This window comes from Leptonotus elevatus, chromosome 12, assembly GCF_054856555.1.
Source record: "Leptonotus elevatus isolate MCC_2025b chromosome 12, RoL_Lele_1.0, whole genome shotgun sequence".
Taxonomy (NCBI): Eukaryota; Metazoa; Chordata; class Actinopteri; order Syngnathiformes; family Syngnathidae; genus Leptonotus; species Leptonotus elevatus.
The window spans coordinates 21,518,180-21,541,452 of NC_141250.1; the positions used below are offsets into that span (position 1 = coordinate 21,518,180).

The following is a 23,273-nucleotide window of genomic DNA, read 5'->3' on the forward strand; positions in this document are numbered from 1 at the left end:
ACCAGTCAAATTGGCCCATTTAAAAACACAGCTTGATTATGATGTTCACTTTCTTGTTTTTAATGATATATCCTACACATTCGGCGGAACAAAAAAAAAAAACACAGGAAGAATTCGAACCATGCAGATCAATGAATTTGAGTCACCGTGTCCATCCACGGTCCAAAGTCTTGCTTCCATCGTTCTGTGTGAACCAGGAAGTCTGCGTGTCAAGGTTTTAGTGTGAGATGCGAGCAGTTTGGTTTGTGACCTACTTTCAGGATTGGATTACACGTGGATTGATTCTCCAAACTGGCCACCCAAAGCAATCCCTCGTATATTTTGGAATTATGCACATCAAAGACGAAAGAGCCAACGTCCTCATTTGTCCTCTTGGGCGGGCCTTCATTTGGTGGAGATTTCTCTTTTTTTTTTTTTAAACTGCTGTGTTGATTCTCCCTCTCGCCTTCATGACCTCCCCCAAGGCTCTGTATCGTTCCCACCACCATTAAAGAAGACAAATTATGGAAATTTGACTTGGCTGGGTGAAGCGTCGCCATTTCCAAGCAACGGCCAGAAAAAACTGAAACTGCCATGTCAAAAGTAAACAGCGTTATCAGACTTGGGTTCTGAAAAGCGGTGCATACTTGAGCGTTTTGTGTGTGTGTGTTGGGGGGGGGGGGGTGTATTTGCTCGTGAAATTTAGTGCTTTGGTAACACGTCTTCACCTGTGAAATTCAACTCATGTTTTTATTGTCTTCATGGGTGATCAAAATGAAAAAGAGGTGATTTTGACTTCTGTCTGGATTTAAGCCTGAACGGCTGCTTTTTGTGCAATCACTCGCTTCCGCTCGCCTCAGCGACTCCGCCCCTTGGTCGTCATGGTAATGCAAGCTCAACTGGGCATCGGTCCCCGCAGTGGGGGGGGGGGTGCAGAGCGAGCCGCGGCAAGTGGAATGAGTTGGTTTTGATTAAGTAGTGCACCTCGCTTGCCTTGTCGTAACGCCCTACCGCAACCCCGGTTGTCATGGTAACAAACATATTCATGGGTCACTGTGACCCGTCACGCCATTACGACCCAATCAGGCAGTATTTTAGTGCAACTGCTGGAATCGCTCATCTTATTTGTAAAATTTGATGCATAAAAATAATGTAATAAATAAATGTAAAAAATGATAGCTTTTTATTGGAATATTTTTATATTTGTAAGTAAATGAAATTTTTTTTTTTAATATACATGATTTGTGTTCCAAATCCTGTGATTGGCTGGCAACCAGTTCAGGGTGTACCCCGCCTACTGCCCGAAGCCAGCTGGGATAGGCTCCAGCAACCCCCGCGATCCTTGTGAGGACAAGCGGTACAGAAAATGGATGGATGATTTGTGTTCGATTTTAACATTGCTTCCCTTTTTTCTGTATCGATTATGCGTCATAATATTAAATAGTCTTTTTTTACATGAAACAAAATCTTTCAAATACATTTTTTAGTAAGTCAATTTGACCCACAAAATAATGTGAATTTTAAAGATTAGTATTCTTTTTTTTTTAAAAGATTTTGTGGAACAGCATTAATCGCTTTGCTTGTTGGATAAATCATTGGGATAAGGATCAATGGCGGGTTTGGAACTTGCAACCTTGGAGCTGCCGATGGTCCGCCCCAGCGCACGGCAAGCACGTGGACAATAAGAGAGGAAGCAGCGTGCTAATCTGTGGCGACGGGGTAATCCCAAACATATTGCTAACACACTAAAGATTAACGTCGACTCTGCAAGTCTTCTTAAGCGGATGTTGTTTGTTTTGCTGCAGGGGAAAAAAAAAAAAAAGCTTGCTGGAAAGTTCAAAGTTTACAAACAGAATGTTAAGTCATTTAATTTGACATTATTTTGATTGGAATCGACGCTTATGAAAAACAAGAGTTATGTTGCGGGTCAGATTGACCCAAAACTAAAAAGCAGTTTACAACCCAGAAGGGAGTTTATAAGATGCAGTCTGGCTTATTTTTTTTTTATAATTTATTCCTGGTTCAAAGTCACCCAGGGTTAAAAATACATAAAGAAAATAAAAATTAAAAAGGAGATCATGAGTTGTGTTCCAATATGCCATGTGGTCATTTAATCGAAGATACAGTGGGTCAAAAAAAAAAGAGAAGTGTTTTAAAAAATATTGAATGAAATGCAACATGTTTAAAAAAAATAAAATGTAAATTATTTTGAAAATCTACCTTACCAGATAGTTTAAATAAGCGCTTGTCAAAGGCTGCCAGTATGATTTTTTTGCCATTTGCTGAATGACAAGATTCAGATTTCAATTTGTGAGCGTTCCAATGAGTGCATTTAGTTTGTTTGCTGTACTTGTTTGACTTTATGACACGACGGGTCATAAAAAGAACCAAGAGAGGTTCTCACACACTCGCCGACCATAAAAATGTGCCGAGACACATCAACGACTTTACAGCACTGGATGTTCCACAAGTGAATGTCACATGAGGAAATTGTGTTTTTTTTTTTTCTGGAGGAAAACACTTCATAAGCGCATAATAAACAACACGCTAGAATAAAGGCACATTTTTTTTAAAGAACAAACGACATTTCTGTTACTTTGGCGTCCAAAAAAAAAAACATTGAAAAAATAAGATTACATTTCTACTGGCCTTAATTGTTTTGGTGTTTTTTTTTATATATAACTGGAAAAAAAATATTTTTAAAAAGTTGTAAAACTTAAAAGGGGGAGGGGTGATAAATGGATGACAATTTTTTATTGATATGTAATACAACATTTTATTGAAAGCTCAGTATGTATTAAATGTAATGTAAAACTCATTGCTATTATTTCTGGGAATTCCTTATTAATGACTTGCATACACTTCATTTAACACACAAACAAAGCTCCAATTTTCATTTTGTTTGTTACCCTTTTAGAGGGAAAAAAAACATAATTATAGAAATGTTAAATCATTGCTTTTTTAAAAAAATTTTTTTTTTTTAATTATAATAGTTAAACATGCAGCGGTTCCTGTTTTGACATTTTTGCTGTGCCAAAATCAACAAAGAGGAGATTTAACAGCCGCCATAAAGCGCCAGTCGATGCTGTTGGGCGGCCAGTGTGCGTTTATGGCGTTCGATTGCGCTGCTCTTCGAACGCCGTTTACACAAATCAAGTGTAAACGGGAAGATTAGGACATTGCATAATAGAAGGGAGGAGCGTTAAGAAGAGCAATAAAATGAAGGCAGCGTGGAGCAGGAAGTTGCACGTGTTCAAGTCCTAAAACGTCGCCTTCAGGAGCACTTCACGTCCTAAGATTGGAAATTGTTCTCATTGAGTGCCAGCCTCATCAACGACAAGCGATTTAGACCCAAATGTTGATTTGAAAGATTTCCTGTGGCTTCCTGTTTGGTCGTTTCAGCAATAATGTGCTGCGGGTCGATTTGACCCGCAGCATGTTTGAGTTTCACGGTGTCATTTATATCTCATTATGAACTCCATTACTAACCATTGATGATGCATTTGCCTACTTAGGGATGCATAATCAATAATGTAGGTTATTTAATTGATTATTTTCCAGGCACATCAAATGACCCAATAATGGCTGCATTCAATCAAAATGGCAGACTCTTTTTGGGCATGGCAACTTTTGTGGGTCGAATTCCTGATAAACGTGACGACCAAATTTCATGTTATTTAGTGAAAGTAGCTTCGGGGCCTCATTTTTATTGTTTTTAACTCTCAAAAATGTCAATGTTCTCCTGAATGGCGAAGCCTGCAAATGATCGGATCATCGTCACTCATTTGAAGCTTCATAAGGAATGAAAAGAAGAAATCAAACGGCCAATCCGTTGGCCGTTGGCTGACACCCCGAGGGAACAAAACGCATCGCTCAACGAAGCTGCAGTGTCGTTTGTTTAGTTGACGAGAACGCGACGCAGCGGCGCCGCGACGTCGCCGCAGCCACGTTGCCCATATAAGGGCGTGTGAGCATGCGAGCATGCGCTTGACGCTTCAGTGAAGCCTCAGAAAATGCAGTAAGGCATTTGCAATGCAAGTGGCACTTTTTGCACAGGAAATTTCTGCTGGGCTTAATCAGTGCTTCAATTCAACCCATTGACGGACAAAACTGTTTTGATGATGACTTTTATGGTTAGATTGATCTTTTTAATTTATAAACTGAGATAAAAGGTTGTTAAAAAAAAAGGGATTAAACTTCTTTTTTTGTTTTTTTTTTCCCCCCATTGACCCTTGAACATTGTCCGTGTATGTAAGAAATCTAACATAGTCGAAGGGTCAAATTGACCCACTCTTAAAAAAATGGCAACAAAGACAAATAAGAAAAAGAAAAGGACCAGAAAGGCTTTTATCCCAATTTTGTTCCTATTATAATTATCCTTTTTTTTTTTGGGTGGCATTCTAAACTTGCTGCGGGTCAATTTGACCCATAACATAAGACACATTAAGCTAATTGACACCAGGTGGCCAATCAATGGCGAGGGCGGCTCATTTTCACATTATTAGCTGTTGCCTGAAAATGGCTCTGGATCTTGGCCCAGCTTAGCCACCAGGTCTTGAGTGGAGAAAGGTGGCAATTATGTAAATGAGTAAAAATGGGCCGTGCCAAATTTGGTCAGATATGTCAGAAAAGAAAAAGATTGACTTGCTTGTTTAATTTCACATTTGATGAATAAACAACTTTATCCTAAACAAACAAAGGCCGCAAAGACGAGTGCAGTCGATGACATCATCAGTACGGTAAAGAAACGGGAGCCATTTCTTGATTACCTGCTGCAAAGTTCATTCGGTGCACATGCTGAAAATTGTCGGGTGACATCACAAGGTCAGATCCGCGTCGCCAAGCGCGGAGAAGCACTCCTCCACGCTGGCATCGGTGACCTCCTGCAGGGTGGGCGGCCTCCATTTTGGATTCTGGTCCTTGTCCACCAGAACTGGACACGCGCAACAAATGGAGTTGAGCGACATTCCCGGACGCGATGTACGCGGACGCGGCGGCCAACTCACCAGCTCGGACGCCCTCGTAGAAGTCGAAGCCTCGCTGCAAAGCACGTCACGTAAACGTTATGTGGAGTAATCGAACCCGAGTGTGGAGTAATCGAACCCGAGCGTGGAGTGTGGTGCTTCGGTACCATGCAGGCCTGACTCAAGCGATACTCCATGACCAGCACGTCCTGCAGGCCGAGCGCGGCGCCGAGCTGCAGCTGCTTGAAGGTGATCTTCAGGGACGTGGGAGACATCTTGGACAGCGTCTGCGGGAGGACGAGCGAGCCAAAGACGACAAGCTGACGCGAGTGCTTGTCCGCGACGTACTCACTAGCGCCCCCCCATGGAAGGTTTCACCAACGGACGGTCAATTTGTGGACATGTCTAATCGGGACTGGACGCAGGAAGACGTCTCCAAGAGCCAACATGGCAAATGCTCTTCATTTAGATTACAAGCGGCCATTTTTTCAGGTATTAGTGAATTTCCCTTGCTTGTGGTTTAATCCCGCCCACCCCTAAAATTCAGGTGGTAGAGAATTCCAAATCATTTCAAATCGATAATTAGTGCATATTGACCTCTCACATATAAAGTTCAATGAGGGCAGTTTTTTCCTAATTTTATTTTCAAATTATTCATTCAAATTTACTTGTTTTCATCCAAACTGTTTTAAATATACAAATATGACAAATGAAATATTTACATTTGATTTAAAAACAAAAACAAAAAAAGCTACATTGAAGTTTTTTTAATTCGATTTTTTCCCCCCCAACGTAAAATGGGTCAATTTCACCCACTATATAAAAGCAGGGTTTAGCAAAGTGCTTTTGCATGATTAATCCGCAGTGTGATGAGGATGACATAAGCAGCAAACAGTGGAGGTGTGGGCAGGGGAGGGGGAGGGGGCCTCTAATCTTGTTATTTTTTTGTCTTTTCTTTTTTTTATAATCCCTCCTCGGTCTGACCTCATTGGACGCTGCAAATGGATATTAGGTTGGAAAAACAGAATTAGGGAAATTAGTTATCGGGAAGCTACTTTGCTGTGAAAGGCGGCCGGCCTCTCCTCTCCCCTGGACAGCCCCCACGCGGGGGGGAAAAAAAAAGGGGGGGGGCAGCCGAGGGAGGCACAAAAACACCACTAACCCCATTAAGCGCTTAACGGCGCTAAATGCTAATTACCAAATACACTCAAATGGCTTCCAGCGTGGCTAACAGATGTTTAGCACGCGCTGAGGAAGCGCACGATCCCGGGACGAGGAAGCGCACGATCCCGGGACGAGGAAGCGCACGATCCCGGGGCGACGAGGCCTCGCCGACAGACTGCAAACATCAGCGCATCATTTTTTTTTTTTCTTCCAACAAAGGAATTGCCTTATTTGGGCGACTTACTTTTGAAAAGGTGCGTATCCTGGCGAAAATGTAGAGACGGATAAAAATGGCTGGATTTTGTTAACTCGTATTCCACTAACACAATATTCAACAGAATAACATATTTGGACATGGGGGGGGGGGGGGCTGCATAGAACATCACATTTGGGGGTTGATTTTAACATTAGAATGGGTTGACAACATAACGAGAGGCACTTTACAATATAGATTTTTTTTTTCTTCCTGGTAGAAGATCAAAAAAGGCACAATATATTTGGAATGACTGTTTTTTGCAGTGAATGTCGCGCGTGGCCGCGTCGCGTACCTTCACTTGTTTCTTGGCAAACTCGGAGCCGTCGGCCTTCAGGTTGCGCATGACGCCTTCCATACTGCTGGAGTTGAACAACCTGCGGGGACGGGGACGAGCACGACAGCGTTGACATGGCCCCCTCGCTCACGTCACGTACGTCAGAGAATCAGCAAGAGTGAACGAGGGCCGGCCGGATCCGGATTGTCCGTCTCGTTACCTGTCAATATCAGACAGGTGCTCGTCCAGGACAAACGGCTCGTCGCGATCGAGGCTGCTCTGAGACAAGCGACAAACGGGAGAATAAACGCAAAAAAACAGATCATCCCGGCTCGCTTCACTTCAGGCTCTCCTCACCTCGTTCTGGAAGGAATCCAACACTCTGGAGACATCGTCAGCAGACGGAGACTTCAGGCTCACCAGTTCCTTCTCCAAGTCTGACATCTGAAAAAAAAAAAAAAGACAAAACCAGCAAACTGAAAACTAATTTACAGCTGCTGAAACACTTTCACACCTTGAAGTTGGGAACAAAGTGATACATGGTGACCTTATTAATACAAGAGATGATTCATGTGCTCACTGCATGCACCACATACACCAATCTGCACAGTCAATTGGTTGAAGTGCTGCCTCTGCCAGTGAAAATTCAATCAGTGCTGTGATTTTTCTCAACTCTGCCCCTTAATTGTCATGGTAACAAAAGCCTTTCTCGCCATGTCACATTGCACTCCCTCAAAACAGGCTAATTTCAGCAGTGCTATAAAAAAAATTGTGATGGAGAAAAAAAAAAACTTCGATATATCTCAGATAATATCTTAGAATGAGCGCGCGTACCTTGTTGGAGTGGACAAAGTGAGTTGCAACTCCCGCGGTGTGCACGTCGCGGCCTCGGAGGCGGAAGCCCGTCAGCGCCAGAAACAGGCCCAACTTCCCCTGAAGCCTCGGGAGGAAATAACCGCCTCCCACGTCGGGGAACAGGCCTGTCGCCGAAACGCAAGAGGTCACAGGTCACAGGTCACAAAGCAACCACAGCAGCAGACGAGACCGCCTCCTCAAAACGGGCTCATTTCAGCCGGGATGGCAGAAGCATGTCACACGCGTTATCAACTCATTCACTGGCAGCCATTTTCACTGAAGCAACCCCCTTCACTCCCTGTTTTGACTGATTTTGCAAGGTCCACAGAATATTGTGTTCTATTGCATTAGAACTTAGCTAAGTTTCTTCATTATTTAAATTTGTTGAAAACACGGGGGGGGGGCTCGTTGCAACATGGCCCTGGTTGATCTCTTATACTCTGCTGCCACCTGCTGGCCGTTTTTTGGTAATGACTACCAAGCGTTCTCTTCAGGTCAGAAGCTGCATCAAAGCCTTCTGTATGCTCTAGCAAATGAGTTCAGAAACATGAAACCGGTGTTCAATTGTGAAGAACAAAATAGTATAAAACGACATTTATGTCACAGCAAGAAGCAAAAAGTGAAACGTTTCATCATCTTGGAACGTGGACGAAATAAAATGTTTGTTTTGATTTGACTTTTGCATTTGTAAAGGTGAACTGAAGCTTTGTCGTTCCGTTGGTTGTTTGTTTGTTTGTTGGACGCGTCGGCGGCGGGATTACAGACCAGATGACCTCATTCAGATATCAGAAAGCGTGACGGATGACGATTTAATCTGTCCTGGTTGGCACGGCGGTATTAACGGTTCAGCAAGAGTACAAGGCAAAAAATATTAGCAAGTGATCATTGTTAATAATGAAAAAAATGTTTTGCATTTTTATTTTCCATGGCCGGCCGAGCAGAGGCCATCTGCCAGCAAGTCATCTCATTCGTGATCAAAACGACATTCCAGCTTGTGAACGTGTCCATTTGCAGCATTTTGGCCACGTCGTCGACTGATGTCCATTTATTAATTTTTTTCTGTACGTGATCTCACACACACACACACACACACGAGTATGATGAGTGTTGACGCCCACGTTGCGGCTTACCGAGGGCGGTCTCAGGCATGGCGAACAGAGTTCTCTCGGTGGCCACTCGGAAACGTCCGTGAACCGACAGACCAACTCCCTGAAAAAAAAACAAAAAAAAGATACCAGTTGAAAATATCAATTAAAAGGTAACAAATATGCTATCGCTATCTCAGCTATTGATTTTCGATAGCATTTGCCCTCAATATGGTCTCAGGGGTTGCTGGAGCCTATTCCGGACGAACCCGGTGATGCCCGGGACGAGTCGCCAGCCAATCACAAGGCATAATACACACACAAATAAGCATTTATGCACACGCACACGTTACACTCGACAGACAATTTAGAGTCTTCAGTGATCCTAACATGCATGTTTTCAAATGTGAGAAGAAGTCATAAATGTCAGGAAAAGACTACTAAAACAGATGCATTTGATTCAGTTTTTTTTTTGTTTGTTTTTTTGGTGGCAGTAGTGCTTACTTTATTTAACATGTGTTTGAATGCGATTGGTCAATCCTGAACAGAGCCACATGCCCAGTTATAAAAGAGGGCGTGCACACTTGTGCAATCAGATTATCTCAATTGTTTATTTTTACAACCCCTTGGGAAAAAAAATTGTTTTTCATTTAAGTTGTACAATCCAGTCCAAAAAGATGGAAAAAAGGTTTTCAAATGATTCATCTGGCCTTTGAACTGGGTGTGTAAACTTTTTTTATATCAACTGTGGTTATGTTTTGTTTTGTTTTGTTTTAATCCAAAAACAGCTTTTTCACATTGTCATAATGTACAATTCTAAGGGCAAAAAAATATTTAAGCAATTTTGTAACAAAGATGTCATATAAAATGGTGAACGCGTTGTGAATACTTTTTGGATGCAATGATTTTTTTCATTTTCAAGTATAAAAATCAGTCAATTTGACCCACAACACAACAAGCAGGTCACTCCCGTGTGAACATTTGCAGCATCCCAAAGAAATCAACAAGCGGAAGGTTAAGGGCAGCAGTAATGATTCATGTTGGTTATTTTTGGTGAGGGGGTGGGCGAGGTCATCATTTCAATTCAAGCTATATCGGACTTGTGCAGGGTGGCAACAATGCTGCGTCATCCAGTCGGGCCCACAATGAACTCTGAGCAGTCCTCTGCTGCCACCTTCTGACGAAACTCCATATTGCACCTCATTTTTGCAAAACGCGTTTTGGTTACCTTGTCTCTTTACATCATCCTCTGACTTCAAACCCATTAAGAAGCAATGTGTGTGTGTGTGTGTATGTGTGTGTGTGTGTGGGGGGGGGGGGGGCATAACATGGCTCCAATCAGCGAGAAGCAGAAACTATCCATGTACTTACAAGTCACTATATATAATCAGCAGATAAATGAAGTGTAAAAAAACATCACAGAGAAGCCTTCATTTATATTCAAATCAGAATCAGATTTCAGAATTTGAATCAGATTTATTGGCCAAGTATGCGAAAACACACAAGGAATTTTTCTTCACAGTCACTTTTTTGTGTGTGCATATTATTGAAACTGATAATGGGTTTGTTCGCCACTTGATGGCACTAAATGCTACAATACTGTCTGAAAAGGGGACCACGGTTTGGACCTGGGGGGGAAAAAACAACAACATTTTGACTCACCCCTCCCATTGTTATTCCATCGATTAAGGCAACAAAAGGTTTCCTGCATGTTCCTGAAAAGATCAGACAAGTGAGACGCTGGACAGTACAACAAAATTTGTTCTCAGAGCTCACCTATGGCGTTGTTCAGAATGTATTCCTCGCGGAAAAAAACCTGCGCAAGGGGATCACCAACTTTCCCCGCTTCAGTAATTGCTGAAAGTAAAACACGTATGTGACAACAGTCAGTATTATTCCATTTGGAAAACTCATCTCGCACGCATCAGTCCAACATTGGCGTCGGCTTTCTGCGCGCACAGCATTTTTCCCAAATTGCAATCGTTTGTTTTTACGCAACGAGTACAACGTCTCGTACGTACCCCGGACGTCTCATACGTACCCCGAACGTCTCATACGTACCCCGGACGTCTCCACCAGCGCAAAAGGCTTTCCCGCCTTCCCCTTTGATGATCACAAGGTCGGTGTCGCTGTCACTCTCCCATTTCTAACAAGGCAACATTTTAAAGACGCACCATGAAATTGAGGTTGACGAGCTAGGAATTTATGAAGAGCGCTTGAGCTCGTACCTTGAGCTGAGGGTAGATGGATCGGATCATGGTCAAGTTGAGGGCGTTTAGCACTTTGGGCCTGTTCATGGTGATCACACCGGTGCGTCCCACTTTTTCCAGGAGAACCTCCGGCACCACTGAACTGGACATCTACAGTCACGAGGAAGCAATTTCAGTTCATACGTAAAATATTGAACACAGTCATTGTCAATCATCCAACGGAAACTACGCAGGAGGTTCTCTGTTTACGACCGTCGAAGTCTCTCACTCACTTATGAAGCAGTGACGTCACAACTAGAGCAAATATCTGCATGTAAATCTTTCCTAGGCTATAAATATAAAACAATATAATGGGAACTACATAGCGGCAACTGAGCGCGCATTCTTGTGTTGTGACGTGTGTGCATATTAGCTCATTGTGCGTCGTTCGTAATCTTAAAACATCTTATGTCGTAAATCGAGAACTCCTCGTACTTTCTGTTGTAACGTCCTCCCGAAAACCCCTCACCATGTGCCCTTGGATTCGATGAAGTCTCCAGATGGCTCTGAGTCTGAAAGAAGTAACAACATGTTGACGTGTTAAAGTTATTTATCAACGGTATGCCGATCGATCGATCGGCGTGTGGCACTGATTATTTGTTTCCCACAGTTGTCAGAAACGGTCAGTGAGTGTGACTGGGCCTTTATAACATACTTCCAGCATTTCGTAATGGCAGCAAAAGAAACACCTTGTGGCAAGAACAAAAGACAAATACCTGTGTTTAGACGTCACTATTGTGAGTGACATGACTTTGAATCGCTTAGTTAGCTCTTAGCGTGTGTTTTTCTTCGGACGCGGCACCTCCTCCAAGTTTACTTCCTGAAAGAGGCCCGAGCTATTCCTTATTGGTTATTATTACTTTACGTCATAAGCACCCGGATGTGTGGTGGAGACGTTCTACTCCTCCCTCGGCCGGGTATGTGTGAGGCTACACCGCCACCGAGTGGCGACACGGTGGTACCGCAACCAGAGAACACAAGTGGGCGCAGAAGTAGAAAATACAATAAAAAAAATAAAAAAAACTATTAATGCCATGGCGTGACTTTGACTTCCTAGCCCGTAGCATAGCTTTTATTGTGTTTAATTACACTGCCAGCTACTCCGAATTGCTCAGCGCGATTGACGTCACAGGATGCGTTTGGAACAAGACGGAAATTTTCAGTCTCTACAGATTGCGTTGTGTAACCTGTTTGTTGTTTGAATTCAATAAAGTGCATTGTTAAAAATCAATCAATCTCAAATCTGACACGCAGACGTCCTGAGCTGCAGAAAGATGAAACAGACGTTAAGTCTCAAATTGTACATGAGCTTTTTCAGCAAGCAGGATGAGGTCATTGTCTTTGTGTTTAATACAACTAAAGGGTTAGGGGCGTGGCGGGGTTAGGGGCGTGGCCGGGTCCACCCCAAGGCAAAGGAGTGATACTTATATTTATACAGACTATCAAAACAGGATAAGATATGAGATTCCAAGACGGCAGTTGGGAAAAGGCGCGGCTTGAGCACAGGCCGGCCTCTCCCATAGCAAACGCAGGAGGTCACTTTGTCACGGAGACAACTTTCTTTTATTTTCCGCAATCAAGTCACGACAACGTTGCAAAAGGTAGCCGTTTGCTTCAAAAGACAAGAAACTCTATAAGTGAAGGCAGCAAAGTTTTAGCGTGCATGTGCAAAGAATTGCATTTTTTTAATGGTCCAACATACATTTTTTTGTTGTACATGGTCATTTTTTTGGGGTGTCGCAAAGAAGCAAATATAACTGGAAGGTTGAGCGCACACTCGTTCGATGGCGTCTTCACATTTGCGCCGCCGTCTCGGCTCATTTGGCCTAATCGGAGTCGCTGCTGCAGGAGCTGCTGGAAGACTGAAGACAAAACAACAACATGGATTAGATGGACGTTAGGCAAGTTGCTGATCATAAATGATAACATCGAGCAGCAAGTCGTACCCCGTGACAGTCCTTCCCTTTTTTGTGGCACTTGACATGCTTGTGGCCGTGCTTGTGCTTGTGCTTGCCATGGCAATGTCCATGTCCATGTCCATGTCCATGATCATGTCCATGTCCATGTCCATGTCCATGATCATGTCCATGTCCATGTCCATGTCCATGTCCATGATCATGTCCATGTCCATGATCATGTCCATGATCATGTCCATGTCCATGTCCATGATCATGTCCATGTCCCTGATCATGTCCATGATCATGTCCACGATCATGTCCATGTCCATGTCCATGTCCATGATCATGTCCATGTCCATGTCCATGATCATGTCCATGTCCCTGATCATGTCCATGATCATGTCCATGTCCATGTCCATGCTCCTGACCCGGTACGCAGCCGCCCGGTGGATACTGTCCCCCAGGAGGACATTGCGGGTACCCCCCAGGTTGGTTGGGGTTGCCTTGGGGGTACTGCTTCCCTTTTCACGCAGAGGAAAAACAAGAAGCGGGATGAGTCGAGACCTCCTGTTATGCTGCAGGGCAGTTTGACACATTTGAATGTAATAGAAATTGCATTTTTTTTTTTTCGTTAGCCTGCGGGTCAAATGTATTGATTATTTCCTGGTACGCTAGGTCAAAATGGCTACGGGTCAAATTGACCCATTTGAAAGTAATGCAATGGGAAACATCTGACACTCCTCTAATTGTATGTTGCAGGTCAAAATGGACTCATTTCATCAATAAATCCACCTGTAATGCTCCGGGTCAAACCGACCCATGTAATAGAAATACAATTAACCCCTCTTTTGTTGCAGCTCAAATGAACCTATTTAAATATTTATTTAGTTTTTAAATTTTCAAAGTTTTTTCCCCCCCTGTATCTGAACAACATGACTACGGGTCAAATTGACCCAGGAAATGTTATTCTTGAGAAACAAGATAACTTCAAGGTTGTAATAAGACTTTGGGTCAATTTGACCCGCAACATACAAGATGAATAAGTGGAATCAACATGTTTCTGTCCGTCACGTAAATTCATAATGCGATAACAATACTTGAATGTTTTCATTTCATGGTTCATGTCATTATTATGATTATTATTATTATCATTATTATCATCATTATCATTATGGCTTTTCCTGATCCTAACAGGAGGATTCAAAACAGTAATCAAAAGCCCTAAAAACGTTTTCAGAGTGGCCATGTTGTTTACCTCGGTTGTTGCCGTACATTTTTCAACGAGCTGCGGGGATGAAGAAGAAGAAGAAGAAGAAGAAGAAAAAAAAATAATCAGAAGAAAGTTCCGAATCAGCACAATCGTCCGTAAATCACAAACAAGCCAAAAGAGAACAACTTACTGCGCGCCGGAGAGTCGAGTTGCAAATGCAGCCGCCGCCTTTTTTTGATGCTCCTTTTATAAGAAGACACTCCTCGACTTGCCTCTCGACACGCCCACTGCGATCCGTGTGTGTGTGCGTGCGTGTGTGATCATTAACGGGTGATCAAACGTCCTCGCAAGTGATCAAACCTTTTTTTATGAAGATTGTCTACCATATTAATTATTTTATTGATTGCATTGACTTTCCTTTAAGGGTGTTTTAATGCTAATGTTGTCGCAACTTATGTCCCAAGTGTCTTGATTGTTATGTCGATACGGAGCTATAAGAAGGATTGTTTAGCCATCCACGTGTGCCCCTTTTTTTTTTCTCCAGCCTCAGAACTCACAAGGTGACATAATAGTACGTAAGTGTGTCATTGTTATGCCAATATATGAAATTAAGACGGATCCTTTGAGTGCTGCGTTCCATCCTGGAGACCCACAAGGCCACATAGTCGATGTGTCTGTTTCCGTCCACGTCACTGTCCTGTGTCCCAGGAACTGGCAAGATGACCTTGGTGTCTGGTTGTTATGCCAACGTGTCGCTCTTTAGAGGGCCTGTTTTGTTGTACTGTGTAAATGTGTCCTGTGTCCCAGTGTCAAAACTCACAAGGTGGGCATACGTTCAAGTACCTTGGTGTCTGGTTGTTATGCCAACGTGTCGCTCTTTCGAGGGCCTGTTTTGTTGTACTGTCAAATGTGTCCTGTGTCCCAGTGTCAAAACTCACAAGGTGGGCATACGTTCAAGTACCTAGGTGTCTGGTTGTTATGCCCGCCAACATGTAGCTTTAAGAAGGGTTGTTAAACTGTCCTGTCCCCATGGTTCCCCACTTTGAAACTCACAAGGTGCATGCTTGTTATGTCAACACGTGTCTGCCTCAAGATCCACACGGCCACAAAGCCAGGAGGTGTCCGCTTGTTTTGCCAATCCATACATATAAGCTTTACGAAGGATTGTTTTGACTCGCATGAACCGTTCGGTGGTCACTATAGCACATAGGTTCAAATAGATCTCGTACGGCCTTGGCATTGCATAAAAAGACATGATTTGTTACTTGAACTACAACTTTTCGTATCCATTTGTTTTGCCCTTTGGAATAAAGACAAAGAGTTTGCAGCAATTCCGCAACACAAGTCAAGTAAACAGCAAAAAGTAAGCAGCGTGATGTGTCACGCTCATAAAAGTCACATGGCAGCGGACACAAAGGTCTTCATTCAGACCCCCTCCAGACACAGATGTAATAATAATAATAACAACACAGGAGGCCGATCACATCCATCCATCTTCCATAGAACGTGTACAATATCGCTTGCCAGTTATAAATCATTCGATTCGTTCAACAAAGTCGTAAGAAAGGGCAAAGTCATTATGAACTGTTTCCATACCCGTTTAATTGCCACTTGAGTCAGGCTTTACTTGGTGAAGGGGGGGGGGGGGGGGGGGTCTTGAGATATGTTGTTAAGACAACAGTTTTTCACAATGGTAAAGTTTTTTAGGGATTTGTTTCCATTTGGGATACTTTTGAATATGTAAACATAACCCGGGTCCAACCGACCCATTAAGATTTTTGCTGCTCTTGAGAAACAAACGTAACAATTTTCCGTTGACACAACTTTTTATTTCAACGACCGATCTGCACAACGGTCATGATTTGCATTTGTTGCTGTTGACCTTAGATTGAGACATTTGTTATTGTATTGAACATCCTCTGTGGCCGTGGCCGTAGCGGTGCCCGTGGTGTCCGTATCTGCCGTGTCCGTACCCGTGTCCGTACCCGTAGCCGTGCCCGTAGCCGTGCCCGTAGCCGTGCCCGTAGCCGTAGCCGTAGCCGAACCCCGGCCTAATCCCTCCGTAGGGGCCGCAAGCCGGGGACGGGGGATAGCACACCTGTGGGGGAACATACGGGCTGTTGCAACCGTACGGCATCTTCACTCAGACGATCCTGAAGAAAGACAAACGATTCTCGTTACAACCCAACGGTGGCTTTAGCGGCGAGAGGTGAGAAAGTTGCTCTCTGGTATTCATGCGGCTTCATTCATGACAGAAAATTCACACAAGTATTTCTGTTCAAAATGTATTTTAGGGGTCCCAAACAGTCAAGATGCGCCGTTTATATAGCGCCCCCCCCCCCCAGTTGCTTTACCCATGACGGTGAAATGTGAATTATTTTAGGGGTCCCATGTCCACCATAAGAGGACACACACACACACACACAAAAAAAAAAAGTCTCAAGATTGAACAGTCGGCCATTTTGGGGGAAATTCCAGCCCTTGTCATTTGATATCAAGTCAGACAAAAAAAATAAAAAATAAATCAGGCCCAGGTGGACATGTCTCTCATTACAGGACGCACGAAAAAGTCTCAAGGATCCATGCCCAAACCTGAACAGGAAGTCGGCCATAATAGCTTGAATCCGCCATTTTGGGCGAATTCCAGGCTCGTGCTGTCACTATTGAATATTTTTAGAATTGATTCATCTATCGATTATTTAAATGTATTACAAAAGCAGTTCCACCCCTCCAATGACTGTTTATTAACCGGCGATAGGTGTTTATTGCGTACCTCGTATTTGTATAGTGATTAAATAAAAGGATAAAAGTAAAAACAGGTGTTTGCAAATGTCTTATTTTGATTAAAACACAGAAGATAATCAGTCTTCTTTCATGAAGGACGACAGAAATCAGTCAACAATTACAGTTGAAAGGCTGAAAATCAGAGGATTTGGACAATTTCAAATTAAGAAATGGCTCCAAACGATTACTCGATTATTAAAATAGTTGTCGATTAATCTGATAATCGATGACTTGTCGATTAATCGCTTGATTTTGACAGCTCTATTCCGGGCAGGGATGGTGCAACATGGCGGCTATAGTTCCGTCTGAAATCTGTGTCGCTCCAGTTAAGCCCCTCAAGCATTTCATTTGTTATGCTAAGATATATTTATAAATTATTTTCTCAGCTCTGTATCGGTTTAGCCCCGAAGAGAAGAAAAATCGGATTCTGAGGTTGAGGAACAAGTCCGAATGAGGCCCAACCGGAAGATGCAGGCATCCCAGACGTCAACATTTACTGATGAATTTGACAATTCCATGTGAAAAGGTGGACGTGAAGGCTTAATTATCACCTCTTGCAACTTTTTTTGTAGATTTCAATTTGGAAAACGCAAGATAAAATAGACATGCATTACAAACAAGGAAGTACTCAAACAGGAAATGTGAGAAACTTCCCTTCTATGAAACAGGTGCGGTTTTGGTTTTAAATAGTTACACAAAGGTTCTCTAGTGAGAAAACAGACAATAATGCCAATTTTTTTTTTTTTAAATACTAAAAACTGTGAAGAAACAGAACTTACCTAGATTTGTCTTGTGCTTGTCAAAATATCCGTTCCACGCTCTGAAATGAAACAAAAAAAGAAAAGTTGTCAAATACATCAAATCTCCGTCATGACAAAACAGGCACGAGCGGTTACATTTATTCAAGCTTCCCAAAATATGTTTGCAAAATTACATTCTCGAGGTGGAGCTGCTGAATTTACCCTGCGCTGGAGTTGAGATCCTCAATTGCTCACCTGCTTACGGGCTCCACTTTTAAAAGATGTACGGGGAAGAAAGAAAAAAAACATTCCACCTCTAACTCCACCCACACAATTAAGGGCAGAGCCTAATAAGGACTTTTGTGGTTGCAAATTGCTTCGTTTGGACCGAATGACTCAACATTTGGGGGATTTCCAATCCTCAAAAAATCTCTTATTTGAAAAGTCAGTCCGAAACATGAAATTTGGTAGGCACGTGCATCATGAGTAGGCCCACAAAAAAGTCTCAAGAAGACTTCGTCAAAATAACACAGGAAGTCTGCCATTTGTGTTTGAAGTGGCCATTTTGTTCCATTCGGTTGCTTTTTACAAATTCAACACTCTAAGCCAGTAATTGAGCAAAATGAATTGCAATACAAACATTTATCATGAAAAACCCCACAAATAAGTCTCAAGAAGATATGACCAAAGAGACACAGGAAGTCTGCCATTTAGATTTGTAGCGGCCATTTCTGAGCTTTTTCATGCCAAGCTTTTCAATGTAGGGAGCTTTAAATAAAATCAATCAGCCCCCAAAGAGGGTCTTCTGCCCACATTTAGCCATAACTGTTTTAATTTCCTTATTTCCTCAGTAGAGCTTTGCGAGTGTTATCGCAATTTCTGCCAGGTGCCGTCATGACTGGGACCTCCTCTATTTGCACAACAATGGGCCATTGTCGCTGGTTGAAGTCAATGTGTATTGAATGATGTCTTTAAAAGTCTTATCTCGTGTCTGGCGAACTCCGGGTGGGCTGTTGGCTGGGGGGGGGGGGGGGGGGGCTTTGTGGTACCGCCCTTCAAGATAGTATAAGAATGTTGTAAGTGTCTGAAATCTTGGCACTTGTGAGAAGCTGCAGCCATTTTCTGGAACTCACTTGTGCCCGGAATATTCTGTAAATAAAAAGCTTCGAAGAAACTGTTCATTGATCCGTATTCAGATCATCAACATTCTCTCTACCCGAAAGAAAACGAACACGTGGAGGAAGGATCTGCCTCCTAACAAGTTCTACTGAGCCAATATGAAATTTGGAAATCACGCTTATCGTGACGAGACACACCAAAAAAAGGTTTCGAGATGCCATGCTCAAAATAACACGTGAAGTCGGCTATTTTGATTCAAAGAGGCCAATTTAGGGTCATTTGGACATTTCTAGGCTTTTTAATCCAGCAGAGAAAAAAAAATACTTTCCTTAGTTTTTAAAAAATTCCGTTAGTTGAAATGAACGGCATGAATTTTGGTCGGCATGTTTATCATGAGTAACACCCAAAAAAGTGTCAAGGAAAAATGTTCCAAGAGATAAAACAAGGCTTGCATTTTAGGGCCTTTTTTTTTTTTTTAAATACATAAAGTAACATTGACATTTTTGAGAGTTTTGATCCCCACTTGCTCACTTCCGGACTGGCTGTGCTTTCCATGTGATGTCAAACATTTCCTCCTCCAGGGAAATTTGCCCCTACCCAGTAATAATATATATTTTTTAAATGGACACACCCTCTGATCCAAAAATAGTGCGACCAAACCTTTTTGACGAGTGCTGTAAACAATCAGTTGCGTAAACGCACCACTCCAGTGCGGATTTCTTTTTATAATCCATTTGACTGCTTCAGCACAAAAAATGCATACAAAGCTGTTCAATGTTTTCAACATGCATATTTATTTAGGGTGTGATTGTTATGCAAGGCGGATGCTTGATGCCCTCGGGGACTTTTCTTCTTCTTCTAGTCGGAGTCGCTGCTGCTGCTGCTGCTGCTGCTGCTGCTGCTGCTGCTGCTGCTGCAGGAGCTGCTGGAGTACTGACAAAAAAGCGGCCATAACAGAACATTAAAAACATGGCAACATTTATTTGAGATTTTATTTGAATAAAAAAATTAATAAATCACGGCCCCCTTGTTGAACACGCATTAAATCTGTGACATAATGTATCACTGAAATCATATTTAAAACTAAGACAATGAGAAAATTTAAATGAAGACATATATATATATTCTTTAACCTCTAAAATATGCAACTATCTCGGAATATCACAAATTTCAAATAAAATATAGTTTAAATATGAACATCTACAAAGTAAAATATCGATATCGCGACCATAGACTACAATATGATTTTGACTTATTCCTGTTAATATCACAACTATAATCAAAATAGTAAATTAAGTTTTTCTAAAACTTCCTTCTCGTAAAACAAACATTTTTTGACTCCTCCAGAAAAGATCACAACCTTAATCTCTGAAAATATTACTTTTCTCATACTATCACAACTCGAATCTAAAATGTATCTTGAAAATGTACAACTTTACAGTATTCTTGCAAAATTATGGCTTTAATTGACTGCATTGTAATCGCAAAATATAAATTCCTTCCCTATTTCTGACTCTGGCCACGACTGCTTTTCCCGATAAAGCGAGTTTGTCCTTCGTGCCGCTTACCCCGTGACAGTCTCGTCCTTTCTTTTTTTTTTTCTTTTTTTAAGAGCTCAGTATTGTTCATTCGGAAATGTCATCATCATTGCTTTTTTTTTTTTTAATATATATATATATATATATATATATTTTTTTTGTGTGTGGGTGAAATTTTTTTGCAAAATTATGGCTTTAATTGACTGCATTGTAATCGCAAAATATAAATTCCTTCCCTATTTCTGACTCTGGCCACGACTGCTTTTCCCGATAAAGCGAGTTTGTCCTTCGTGCCGCTTACCCCGTGACAGTCTCGTCCTTTCTTTTTTTTTTTATTGTTTTTTTTTTTTCTTTTTTTAAGAGCTCAGTATTGTTCATTCGGAAATGTCATCATCATTGCTTTTTTTTTTTTTTTTTTTAATATATATATATATATATATATATTTTTTTTTTTTGTTTTGTTTGTGGGTGAATTTTTTTTGCAAAATTATGGCTTTAATTGACTGCATTGTAATCGCAAAATATAAATTCCTTCCCTATTTCTGACTCCGGCCACGACTGCTTTTCCCGATAAAGCGAGTTTGTCCTTCGTGCCGCTTACCCCGTGACAGTCTCGTCCTTTCTTTTTTTTTTTTATTGTTTTTTTTTTTCTTCTTCTTTTTTTAAGAGCTCAGTATTGTTCATTCGGAAATGTCATCATCATTGCTTTTTTTTTTTTTTTTTTTAATATATATATATATATATATATATATATATATATATATATTTTTTTTTTTTTTGTGTGTGTGGGTGAAATTTTTTTGCAAAATTATGGCTTTAATTGACTGCATTGTAATCGCAAAATATAAATTCCTTCCCTATTTCTGACTCTGGCCACGACTGCTTTTCCCGATAAAGCGAGTTTGTCCTTCGTGCCGCTTACCCCGTGACAGTCTCGTCCTTTCTTGTGGCACTTGAGATGCTTGTGTCCTAACTTGTGCCGGCGCCTGCAACACTTTTTACATTCCGGTGCACATTTGTGCCCGTGCCCGTGTCCGTGCCCGTGTCCATGTCCGTGTCCATGTCCATGTCCGTGTTTGTGTCTGTGTCTGTGCTTGCCACCTCCTCGACCACAGCCTCCTCCTGGAAACAAAAACATTTGTTACACTGTCGAAAGAAGGTTATCGGGTTAAAAAAGCGATGACCGATTCCTCACCGCGCTTGTTGTGATGCATCGATACCTGAAACAAATCCAACAAGAATATCTGTAAATGTATTATTAAAAACAACACATATGAAATGTCTACTAAAAGAAAATGGATGCACTTACCCGCGTGCGCTCAACGCGAAGTTTGGAAGTCATCTAACTTGGCGCAGGTTCTCCGGACATTTATTTACCCGCGGGCACGCCCACAGCGGCTCACGGTGCCTCAACTCTAATCTCTCATCGGTATTTTTGCTGTTTGTTTGATATGCAGGCTGCTGAATCTGAACTATCCGGACAATGTGCATGCAGACGTCAACGACTGCTTTTTGCATCAGCGCATGTGAAGAATGTTGAAGAAGAACTTTTTAAATCACAGTAACACAAAAGAAGGACAATGTCCCAAAAGGAATGAATGAAATGCATTTGTTACACTCTTGAAAGAAAGAGCAGAGGATGAAGAGGTGGCGACGGATTCCTCACCGTGTTTGTTGTGATGCATCAATACGGGGGGTCCTCGAGTTACGACCCCGTTTTCATTGATTTCCCACATTAATCACACCATTTTATTAAAGTTATTTCAAGTTGTGTTGTTGTCACCCCCAGCAACGGACGTCCACCGTCGCCTTCCTGAGAAGTGATCGAACCGACAGATTTTAGGACATCTCAACTTGTCAGTTCGACAGCTTCTGAGGAAGGCGACGGTGGACGCCGAAACCAGTCGAGGTAAAACGAAACCCTTTTTTTTTTTTGTCTTAACCCTGGAAAAGCCAAGAACTCTTTTCTTCTCTGGAAAATTATGAATTATACATTAAATGACTGCTATAAGTTCACTGAACACCAAAATATATGTTTTTTCAATTTTAACCCTTTTTTTTTTTAAACTAGCTCAGAGTTGCTAATTTATCAAAATATATATATATAAAACATACTCCTAGGCATTCTGCAACGTGATATGAAATAGATTAACAAAAAAAACACAATTTTACCATCTGATGGTTTGCTGAGAAGATGGTTTTGTTTGGATTGATTTCCAGCTCAACAAAATTGGCATGTTGCCAGCCATCTTGTCACCACCACTCTGGCTCATGTAAGTGCAATATTCATCCACTAGATGACCCCATGCAGGGGTCAGAAGTGGCATTCTGGACTTTTGAAGTTAAATTTGTAAAAAAAAAAAAAAAAGAAAAGAAAAAGGTCTTTGTTATTTGAGTAGCAGAATTTATAGGGGCCAAATTTGACCCCGTGGGTTCTCCAGGGTTAAAAAACAACAACAACATATGACTATACAGATTTGAAGACAAGATGACATTTTTTTAGCCGCCCATCCAGCGGGTCGGCTCGCCATCAGGCGCGTCACATTTCCGTATTTAAGCTTGAATTCGCTTCGCACTCACTGACTTCCGTCAGCAATGAACGTCCGTGCGGAAACGTATTGTTTCCGACTCTTCTTGGTCGCACAAATATGTTTTTTTTAATTACTGCACAAAGTATTTTGATGTAAATATTGGACTGTAACAGTGAAATCAGACTAAAGTCGAAATTCGGTTTACATTGCCAGCGTAGGAACGGAACGGAACGGAACGCCGCCGTAACTCGAGGACTAAATAATCAGGACATGTTTTTCATAAGGACAACAAATACAAAGTGTGTAATAAAAGGAATGCATGCACTTACTGTGTGCGCTGAATATTGTTAACATTTTTACTGTTTTACTTTATATTTTAACCATTTTGAATTTAGTTATAGCTGTGTAGATGTAGGTATAATTATGTTAACTCAGTATGGCTCAATGAATAGTATTGTATTCTTATCTGTCTCTTTCGCCTGAGAAGAAAAGGGCGACGGGTTTTTCTTCCACTGTTATCTAGAAGGGAGTGTAGCCTGGTACCGGTCTCAGTCGGAAGAGGGGAGGGACAGGCTGATGTATTATTGTTTTTCTCTAATCTGATTTATACCTATGGGAACTTGCTGA

At 41.8% G+C, this 23,273-nt stretch overlaps 3 protein-coding genes and 1 long non-coding RNA gene across 7 annotated transcripts; all 4 read right to left on the reverse strand.

The window, feature by feature from the left end:
* Nucleotides 1-2,255: 2,255 nt before the first annotated feature.
* hibch (3-hydroxyisobutyryl-CoA hydrolase) lies at nt 2,256-11,663 on the reverse strand. 2 transcript variants are annotated; one of them, XM_086092138.1, is made up of 15 exons: nt 11,543-11,663; nt 11,296-11,338; nt 10,806-10,937; nt 10,639-10,723; nt 10,354-10,434; nt 10,240-10,292; nt 8,623-8,701; nt 7,472-7,617; nt 6,995-7,081; nt 6,858-6,916; nt 6,656-6,737; nt 5,111-5,230; nt 4,986-5,019; nt 4,749-4,912; nt 2,256-3,271 (listed from the first exon to the last, which is right to left on the reverse strand). In XM_086092138.1, the coding sequence occupies exons 1-14, from the start codon at nt 11,572-11,574 to the stop codon at nt 4,797-4,799; spliced, it is 1,149 nt and encodes a 382-aa protein (XP_085948264.1). In that variant the 5' UTR covers nt 11,575-11,663; the 3' UTR covers nt 2,256-3,271; nt 4,749-4,796. The 2 variants fall into 2 exon arrangements, with proteins under 2 accessions (XP_085948264.1, XP_085948263.1); XM_086092137.1 differs by having other exon boundaries at nt 2,256-4,912.
* Nucleotides 11,664-12,372: 709 nt separating this feature from the next.
* On the reverse strand, nt 12,373-14,195 carry LOC147165031 (uncharacterized). Of its 2 annotated transcripts, XM_086091616.1 has the most exons (5): nt 14,125-14,195; nt 13,980-14,009; nt 13,129-13,245; nt 12,773-13,092; nt 12,373-12,688 (listed from the first exon to the last, which is right to left on the reverse strand). In XM_086091616.1, the coding sequence occupies exons 2-5, from the start codon at nt 13,996-13,998 to the stop codon at nt 12,653-12,655; spliced, it is 492 nt and encodes a 163-aa protein (XP_085947742.1). In that variant the 5' UTR covers nt 13,999-14,009; nt 14,125-14,195; the 3' UTR covers nt 12,373-12,652. The 2 variants fall into 2 exon arrangements, with proteins under 2 accessions (XP_085947742.1, XP_085947741.1); XM_086091615.1 differs by having other exon boundaries at nt 12,773-13,245.
* Nucleotides 14,196-15,741: 1,546 nt separating this feature from the next.
* Nucleotides 15,742-17,774, reverse strand: LOC147165032 (uncharacterized). 2 transcript variants are annotated; one of them, XR_015096765.1, is made up of 3 exons: nt 17,681-17,774; nt 17,498-17,538; nt 15,742-16,087 (listed from the first exon to the last, which is right to left on the reverse strand). It is a non-coding gene; the product is annotated as an uncharacterized LOC147165032 (long non-coding RNA). The 2 variants fall into 2 exon arrangements; XR_015096764.1 differs by having other exon boundaries at nt 17,653-17,729.
* A 1,573-nt stretch (nt 17,775-19,347) lies between these two features.
* On the reverse strand, nt 19,348-21,564 carry LOC147165033 (uncharacterized). Its single transcript, XM_086092095.1, has 4 exons — nt 21,425-21,564; nt 21,311-21,335; nt 21,038-21,237; nt 19,348-19,510 (listed from the first exon to the last, which is right to left on the reverse strand). Exons 1-4 carry the CDS (start codon nt 21,455-21,457, stop codon nt 19,436-19,438), a joined length of 333 nt encoding a protein of 110 aa, XP_085948221.1. The 5' UTR covers nt 21,458-21,564; the 3' UTR covers nt 19,348-19,435.
* Nucleotides 21,565-23,273: the final 1,709 nt, after the last annotated feature.

Excerpts from the sequence above, each read along its gene's own strand:
- LOC147165033 (XM_086092095.1), bottom strand. The coding sequence starts at position 21,457 with ATGACTTCCAAACTTCGCGTTGAGCGCACGCGG. Across the intron at positions 21,336-21,424 it reads TTCGCGTTGAGCGCACGCGG|GTATCGATGCATCACAACAA; the intron begins GTAAGTGCATCC and ends GATTTGTTTCAG. Across the intron at positions 21,238-21,310 it reads GATGCATCACAACAAGCGCG|GAGGAGGCTGTGGTCGAGGA; the intron begins GTGAGGAATCGG and ends TTTTGTTTCCAG.
- LOC147165031 (XM_086091615.1), bottom strand. Across the intron at positions 12,689-12,772 it reads AAGGGAAGGACTGTCACGGG|TCTTCCAGCAGCTCCTGCAG; the intron begins GTACGACTTGCT and ends TTTTGTCTTCAG.
- hibch (XM_086092138.1), bottom strand. The coding sequence starts at position 11,574 with ATGTCACTCACAATAGTGACGTCTAAACACAG. Across the intron at positions 10,938-11,295 it reads ATCGAATCCAAGGGCACATG|ATGTCCAGTTCAGTGGTGCC; the intron begins GTGAGGGGTTTT and ends TCGTGACTGTAG. Across the intron at positions 4,913-4,985 it reads CTACGAGGGCGTCCGAGCTG|TTCTGGTGGACAAGGACCAG; the intron begins GTGAGTTGGCCG and ends GCGCGTGTCCAG.